General features: G+C 46.5%; 1 protein-coding gene across 1 annotated transcript in view; it reads right to left on the minus strand.

Annotated features, from left to right (window-relative positions):
* Positions 1-8884, minus strand: part of EPAS1 (endothelial PAS domain protein 1) — a 96070-nt gene extending 87186 nt beyond the window's left edge. Inside the window, exon 1 of the mRNA XM_006159895.3 lies at positions 8346-8884. Coding sequence (XP_006159957.1) covers positions 8346-8371 — 26 coding nt within the window. The 5' untranslated portion in view covers positions 8372-8884. The remainder of the gene's footprint in view (positions 1-8345) is intronic.
* Positions 8885-8933: the final 49 nt, after the last annotated feature.

The following is an 8933-nucleotide window of genomic DNA, read 5'->3' on the forward strand; positions in this document are numbered from 1 at the left end:
TGATGATTTTATTTAAGAGTTTTGCTCATATACTCATGGATCCTGGAAATAGCCTAAGGGCAGTCAAGCAATCAGTATTTCTTGAGATTTTTTTTTTCTTTAAAGTAGGTAACATTCTGTTGTATTCCACACTGTCTCTTTGGCTCCAGGGATCTCAGAGGGCCCCATGACTCTTGACTTCATGTTTTTGGACCAGTTCTACAACTTCCAGTTGGCACCAAATTATACCCAATCTCTATTTGAAAGTCATAGACACTGTCAATGGCACATACTCATGGATAGTTACCATATATACTATGAGGCACAACTGCCAACACGGCTTGCTTCTCATTCTGTTATGGTATGTGCCAGTGTGATTATATTTTACAGCACTGATGTGATGGCTGTGAAAGTTCAAGGCTCATCAGAGAAAGGGCTCTATTAAAATGCAACATATTATTGCAACCATCATAGCTATTCTTTATCCCCCCATCCCTTCTTCCCTTCCTGTGCTTGCAATTTCAAAAGATCAAAAGAGCCAAAGGAAGTCCTGTGCATCTTGATTTGTAGATGGTTCTTCAGAAGTCACAGAGGAAGAGCTTCTGACAGGTTCTCCTGCACAATGGAGTCCGAAGGTTGAAGTAATTATTGAAGTCTTGCCACCAGCAAAGGGTGGGAGGTGAAAAGCTTTGAACTTCTTAGAGCAGTAGAGAACTACCTCCTGTCAGAGTTGAGAAAAACCCATGAAAAATAATTTGCAGGAGTTCCAAGTCCACCCTGCAGTTCTTCAATCCCTATCTGCTTGTGAGGTTTGATACAAGTGATGAGTCACAAAAGACAAAAGTAATGATCATAACTATAAGTACAACAAAAGCAGTTATCATTTATAGGATGATTACCATGAGTCAGGCATGACACTAAATACTTTACAGATGTCTTAGGTAAGGTAAAAAGGTATGGACCAGTGGTTAAGAGTATAGATTCTGGGGGACCGGCAGATGATGTAATGGTTATATCACTGGACTCCCATATAGTCGACCATGGTTCAAGTCCCGGACCTGCCAGCTTACAACTCACACCAGGCGCATGTATGTGCATGCCCAAGATCCTGAAAGGAGAATGGAGAAGAAGGGATTGGGACACGACCATCTTCCCTAGGGGTTAATGTCTCACTTTCTGTCTGTCTCTCTCTGTCTCTCCGGTGGGCGCATGTGTCCTATGGCAAAAATCTCTCAAAAAGAAAAAAAAAAAAAAAAGAGTATAGATTCTGGAGATACCTTGCATAGGTTGGATCTGAACTCTGCACAAGCCACCTATGTGACCTTGGGCAGTTAACCTTTCTATACTTCAGCTTTTGCCATAAGCGAACAGGGATTACCTCAAAGGGTGATTATGAGCTTTCAAACAGTTAATTTGTATAAAGTTCTGAGGACAGCACTGGCACAAATAAGACTAGTTGTTTGGTTTTCTGTTTTGTCCCATTGAATATATGATTTCTTCTTTTTTTTAGAATTATTTTATTTAACTTTTAAATTTTATTTATTTATTTTTTTGACCAGAGAGACAGAGTGAGAGTGAATGAGAGAGAGGGAAAGTGAGAAAGCAAGCCTCCAGATTCAGGACTTGAACTGCGGTTGGCCATATGGGAGTCCAGCGCCTTTAACCACCTTGCCACCTGCTGGCTCCCCAATGAATAAATAATATCTATTACAGACACATATATTCCTAGTGCACAGAAGAACCTCTGAGTAACTGTTTGAGGATGATGGAAAAATATGGGGATAAATTTATTTTCATGGCCATTTTAAGAAACGTTAGGCCAGGCTCAGTGGTCAGCAGTGATGTAATGATCCAGGAGACAGAGTTATATGGGAGGATTCTAGGCTTGCATACCAAGGTCTCCCTATACACCCCAAGCACACATACCTGTGCCCATGATCCTGGCTGGTTGAGGCTGGGGTTCGGTTGCCATGTAAAGATCTTGTTGGGGGTGGTCCTCCCCAAAGAAATACATAATTTTAAAAGGGGAGGGGGACTACAAGAAGTTTATAAAGCAGCAGTCGCATTAAAAGAATGAATTACACTAGAATTAATCCTGTGCAGGGCACTCGACTCCCCTTCTTTCCATTATCTAGGGCAGACGTGGAAGTGACAGACAGGCCAGCCAGTTACTGGTACGGTTATGTGATACCACAGGACCTTTACCGAGATGCACACACCAATCTTCTCCCCTCTCTCAGATAGGGAGAGACACTGGAAGGAACATCCTGAAACACAAGTCACTCACCAAACTATGCATCCAAGAGCACAGGCCTGCTTTTTCCTGATCATGGGAACTTTGAAAGGCTACTGAGAACAGAACAAACCTCCTTCACAAAAATGCTTGTATACTTCATACCTTGCACACAGTGATTCACAGACTACCCCATAAATCCCTTTCACAATGTGTAGCTAAAAATCCTCCTCTCCTGTCTTGGCCTTCTGGCATTGTATCTGTCTCCACTGTTATCCTCGGTGGAGACAAAGTTCTCTATCCATTGTAGAGTCCTACTAGATTCCTCCCTTCGTGTCTCTCACCTGAAGCAAGAGCATAAAGAAGAGCAAACAGTGGGTCATATGGTGGTATGGTGGTGAAACAATGTTCTGTGAAGCAGTCCCATATGAGAGAGTTCCTGGGTCAAGTTCCAAGACTGTACTTAGAACACAGAACTTGTGCCTGCCCATGATAGAGGCCTGGCTGGGGATGGGTCACAGGGTCAAGATCCTTTTGGAGGTGTTTTTGTCTGTCTCTGTCACTTGTGGAAGAAATAAATGAATAAATATGAAGAAAAAAAAAGCAAACATTCAGTTTTGGAGACCTTTCTGTGTAGTGTCAAAGTACACAATATAGAATATTCCTGAGCCCTCCATGTTCTTCTTTAATTATGTTGAAACACTAACTTCTTCCATTCAACCTTCCTTCAGAGCCGTCTTTATGTTAGTGGTCAGTATCATAAAGCAACTACCTGGGACTAGCAGATGGCATATTGGTTACAAAGCTGGACTTCCACGTAGTCGACTATGGTTTAAGTCTTGGACCCAGTGGCTTAAAACTCACACCAAGCATGTGTGTATCCATGCCTAAAATCCCAAGGGTAGAAGGGATTGTGGGGTGACCATCCCTTCTAGGGGGGTGATTTCTTGCTTTCTGTCTCTCTGGTGAGTGCACACACCCTATTGAAAAAACAAACACCACCACCCCCCCCAAACAAAAACCAAAAAACAAAAAACAGAAAAACACAATTCTCCTAAGTTAGGAAAAAAATAAAGCAACTACCTTGTGTGGTTCCAGGGACATTATGGATCAGCTCTCCCACAGCCCAAAACACTACTCTTCAATAACTACACATCCTGTTCTGTGTGGTGACTACCTGAAATGTTGTTCAGGGTTTCTTATCATTAGTTTCAAAATATTACATCCCTACAGAAAAGTCACATGTAAGCTGCCAGCTATTTATATTTCTAACTAAGCTTCCTTGTGTCCCCACCTCCCCCTCACCCAATCTAAATAAGCCACTTGAAAACAAGGACCATATTCCCTATGTCTTAGTTTTCTCTTCCACATTTGATCCAGATTAGGAGAAGGAGATCAATACACATTTGTTGTCTTATTGATTTATATCTTGGTGTAAACGTCAACACTGGTTTTCATCATGGAAACAGGCAGTGTGGTAGTGGGAGCTGGTGTAAAGGGCACTGGGGCTTGGGAGCAAACCTTGCTACTTCATAATGCTAGGAAAAGCCAGGCGTGTTATGAACCACCAGTGATGTCAGCACTAAAACCAAAAGGGGAGATTCATTAGGCAACAATGAAAAGGGAAACTATCAGTTTTGTATAGGATGAACTGGGGAAAATACAAAAAAGCAGATATTATTGAATAGATTTTCTGAAACACAGGAAAGCCTCTTTAATTAATGACAGGATTTTCAAATATACTAGGCTAACATCCTGTACTACTAAAAATTACCTAAGTGGATCCCTCTATTTCTAAATTCTTTATGCGGTGAACTCCTAAAACTTTGAGAATCGCTGTACAGAGTGACGGAGAGTGAGAGATATCAAGATTTATATTCTAAGTATTGGGTTGTCAGAAAAGTCATGACACACTTTTGTATAGAAGACCATAGAAAAAATATGCCATGACTTTTCCGACAGCCCAACAATTAAACTGTTTTAGTCTCACAGTTTTTGCTTCTACTGAAAACAACTCACCCATTACAACAATCAGTCTAGGAGCTGCTTGAAAGTTCTCTATGTCACAAAGCATATCTGTTCCACGGAAGAGCAGTCCTTGCATTGCTTTTGCTTAGTGAGATCCACCTATGCAAGTTTTTGTTTTTTTTTTCCTCCCTCTAACTGAAATGAAGGGAGAGCACTAAAATAATGAATTCATACTGTCCAAAGTTTACAGACACTGGGACCAGAATCAACTCTTTTTTTTTTTTCCCAGATGCAGACAGAATCAGTCCTGTTGCAGCCTGAAGGCTTTTATGATTATCTAGAAAAGCAAATCTCCTTTCTACAAGGTTCAGTGGTTTGGGAGGACTGGTGGAGGGGAGGGCACTCTAATCCTTTGGAAATCATCCTTACTGTCATTTCAGGGCTGGGGTGTTCTTTTGTGAACAAAAGGGAAATACATACTTAATTGAAATGAATGAATCAGAGTTCTGATTCTTACCAGCACTAATTTCCCTTGTGATTGGAGGTCATTTAAACTCTCTGGACCACATTTTCCTTCAGAAAGAGCAAGGCTTGATGAAAGTTTCCACAATCTCTTGCTTGTAATTTTAAGCTCCCTCTCAGTGACACTGAAAAAACCTGAAGCCACAGCATTCCTCTGAACTTCATGAAAGCTTTATGAATTGGACGGATAATCTGTTATATAGATTCTGTATAATTCTGTTTTTCTGCTAATACAATGGAAACAGATAGCAAACACTGAAAGAATATTTACAAAAATATGTTTAAGTTGGGAAAAAACTATCAAGCAATATTTTTCTCTTCAGAAGGAAAAAAAGATTCATTTTCTTTTAGCAGAGGAAAAATTGTCCTGTTGGCAAGAGAGGGGGAGATAGTTTGAAAACTTCTGGACTAGGGAACCAGCAGTTAGCGTAATGGCTATGTCGCTGGACTCCCATGTAGTCAACCGCGGTTCGTGTCCTGGACCCGGTGGCTTAAAACTCACGCTGGGCGCGTGTGCGTGCGTGCCCAAGATCCCGAGAGGAAAATGGAGGAGAAGGGATTGCAGCGTGACCATCCCCCCTGGGGGGTGATTTCTCGCTTTCTGTCTCTATGTCTCTCTCTGTCTGTCTGGCGAGCGCACGCGCCCTACAGTGAAAATCTCTCCAAAAAAAAAAAAAAAACTTCTGGACTAGATGTCTCCAGTTCTCCTCGCACCAATGGCCCTGTGCTAAGCAATATATAAACATTCCTGAAAGGTGTGAGGATCTGGGTCTGACTTTAGAACTGGACTTTGAATTACCCAAGTATCTTATTTATATATACCTGAACCACATGCCAATTCCCACATAAGAACTTGCATGCTCTTTTCTCTTCTAGGCAAGGGACTCAGATATTATTTCACCGGGAGATGAATCACCCAGACACTTTTTAGCCTTTCGTAGATTCAGGCACCTGACAGGTTAATGAGACCTCCACGTTACTTCTGATAGACGTCGAAAAGTGAGTGAAAGAGCAGAAACCTTACCAAGTTTCAGTTCCTGACATCTCTGATGAAACTGCAAATCCTCACTACCACCAAAAAACCCCACACTTTGGAATCTTCTATCAAGGCCAACCACCCAACCAACATTTAAAAAAGCAAACTCTTTACTATTAACCATTAGTGTATCCATCCACATGTGAATGTTTTTGTAACAGAATAATCCTACCCACTTCTTGAGGAGCAGTCATTAGAAGGCACATTGCCAAGGTCCTGTGCATCTTAAGTTTTGGGAGAAGAAAAGGGCTCTGCTGGCAGACATCTTTAAGAACTGACTAGCAGGGTAGAATCATCCGCAGAGCCTCTCCGATGTCAAGCGCATTTGTGGGGTACTCTGAGAAAGCCACTTACATAATACTACCTTTCGATTTATTGGTCTACATATTTTAATTGCATTTTGGTCCCTCAAGAAGCCTGGAGCCAGCAAAGAGAGCCAGAATCGAAAAGTAAATAAGTCTCAGAACAATTAGTCCAGCAAGAATTGGAAAAATCCTCATGGGACTCTGTATGGTGTGGGACACGCTGTCCTGCCATTATGCGGCACAAAACTCCAGGCAGGTCACAGAGGGTGGGCACACAGGAGTGGCCACCAGGTTGGTGCCTTGCACAGACAACGGCCTCCTAGACCTTTCACGGCAGGACACCCAGGCCAATAACTTGGAATCCCACAGTCTTCTTTCCACTCCCATTCCTCTCTCTCTCTCTCCCCAAGGAAGGACTGTGTCGAAATCGTTTTTCCCTGCTCCCAAATTTCTGTGACGATTAATATACATAATAGCACAGGACCGGTGCTGAGGCTTGCGGGAGAAGCTGACACTTCACACATTTGTCAAGATTACCATCTGGCCCCACCTCCGTGATTGCAACACTCTCTGATAAGCACCTCAGCTGTAAAATGTACGAGGGGATTTCAGAAAGTTAGTTGAAAACTGGAATTAAAGTATGAGTTTATTTTGGCGCAAAAGACCTTTTTTTCTAAAATCCATGGAGTTTTTTCATAACATGCGTTTTCCGTGATCTTTTTGAAGACCAAGGACACAAGTTCTCTTCCCGGTTCTGGAGTCGGGAGCATTCACAGAGGGACTATAATTTTGTTTTTTGTTTGTTTGGTCATCATTATTGGCATTAGTATTGGCTTTACAAAATACATTAAAACCCTGTAGTCTTTTATTTGTTTTGCTGCCATCAAAAGACAGGATCCAGGGCTGCTTTAAGGGTCCCAAGGGGAGCATCTTCCGCAGATCTCAGGCCTGGGGGAGTCACTGTGACCCAGGAAGCAGGGGGAGCTTTGCCGGGAAAGGACAGTGGGGCTCAGTCTCCTTCCTCTAGCGATCCCGCTGTGAAGGACCCGGGCTCCTGGCCAGGACGGGTGCGATTTGCTCCCGTTTATCAAATCCTTATCGGTGCTCCGAGGTGGGAACCGCCGCTTTCAACCGGAGGATACACGGTTTCTGGCTCCAGTCCCGAATGAAAATGGGAACAAGAGCAAATCAACCGGCCACTACCTCACTCCCTTCAGGGCTTAGTCCTCCCATACCCCCGGCACCACCTCGCAACCGACCATGCGGCAGCTGGCCTCCCGAGGAGGTTCAGATGGTTCAGTCTGGGAGCGTTCAACTCCAAGCACCTAGGTTCAGTCCTACCAAGCCGCCGCTGAGCGCACGGCTAGGAACTCCAGCCCACTGGGGTAGCAGAGGCGGGCAAAGATAGGAGGAGGGGACCTGGCGGTGAACCGCGCACTTGTGCGGGTTGTGCTGGAGGTGGGAGCGCATCTGCCGCTGCGGCACCGGCACCGTGCGCTCCCACATTCACTCGCAGAAGGCCGGCGGGTTGGACCGGGAGCGGCCGGGAGGGGGCGGGAGGGCAGCGAGAGTTGGCTTGAGTTGCCTCTCACCCAGTGCCGAGAGGCTGGCGAGGGCAGGCTGGCTGCCCTTCTCTGTCCTCTTAGGAGTCAGACAACCCGACCCGCCGGCGGCGCCCAGGGTTGCCATTCCCTCCCTACAGTCCAACACACCTGCCCCCGCAGGGCAATCCAGGTCACTGCCCACTCTCCGGCTCACTCAAAAGTGCACGGTGAGGGAGGGAGTTCTCCAGGCTTGGGTGGGCTCTGGAGCCCGGGAGTGGGCCACTAGCCGCGCGTCCTTACTCCTCCGCGGGGAGTCAGCGCTCCGCCTCCCGCCCCTTGCCAGTTTGGGGCGCAGCGCGGGTATATGAGCGCATTTGTAAGGATCCGGGGGGTCAGGGGGAAAAGGAGGCGTGGACGTTGCCCTTGCATGTGAGACCCGAAAAAGCCGAGGCCATCAACCCAGGAACTTTTCAACGTGCTGACCGCAGGAGTTTGGCACTCGGGGACAAGAGACTTTTGGAAGGCACCGCGAAAGTGCCGCTCGGCCTTTTTGCACACGCGGATTCGCGACGCTTTGGAAACAGAAAACTCTCCACTGAGACGCCGCAGCCCGGCGGCACCTGGTTTCCGCCTCTCAAAACCTTCCAAACCAATTCTCAGCCACAAAGACTTCTCCACACTCTCGCAACAGATCGCGGTCGCACTAACCCGGCTACTGCCTTGAATCAGCTCCCTCACCGGCTCTGACGCCCGCTTACCTTTTCTTCTCCTTGTCAGCTGTCATTATCGCAGCGGCCCTTTGAGACGCCAAGCACCTGGGCTTCTTGGCCAGTGGGGGTTGTCTTCGGTGGCCCTGGTCGTCTGTCTGAGGCTGGGGAGATTGTTAAAGGCCCTGAGTGCTCGCAGGTCCCGAGCGCTCCGCACAGTCAGGTGGAAATTTGCGGGCTGCTGGCTAGGTGCGGGGGAGGGGGGTGGAGAAAGGTGACTGGGAGGAACCTGCACGCGGAGGCGGGGTCGGAGGTGGGAGTGGGAGGAGGTTGTCAGATGAGAAAGGAGGGCAGCGAGTAGGGAACCAAAGTTCCTTTTTCCCTAGAAAAAGAGTCACTTTTCTGGGTTAAAAAAAAGACTCGAGCGACAGGAGTTGGAAGGTGTCCGGGCCCGGCAGGCGCGGCCGCTGAGATGACCATACAGTCTCAGGACACTGCCGAGGATTGTACGGCCGGCTCAGGAGAGCTGGGGCGGGAGCTCAGCGAGCGCCGGAGCTGCTAGGCGGTCGGCTCCCGAATGTCCGGCTCCCCCGGCGGCCAGCCCACTTTAAAAACTCGGGCGCGAGCGCTGGGGAGGGC

This window comes from Tupaia chinensis, unplaced genomic scaffold (assembly GCF_000334495.1).
Source record: "Tupaia chinensis unplaced genomic scaffold, TupChi_1.0 Scaffold000661_1, whole genome shotgun sequence".
NCBI classification, from domain to species: domain Eukaryota; kingdom Metazoa; phylum Chordata; class Mammalia; order Scandentia; family Tupaiidae; genus Tupaia; species Tupaia belangeri.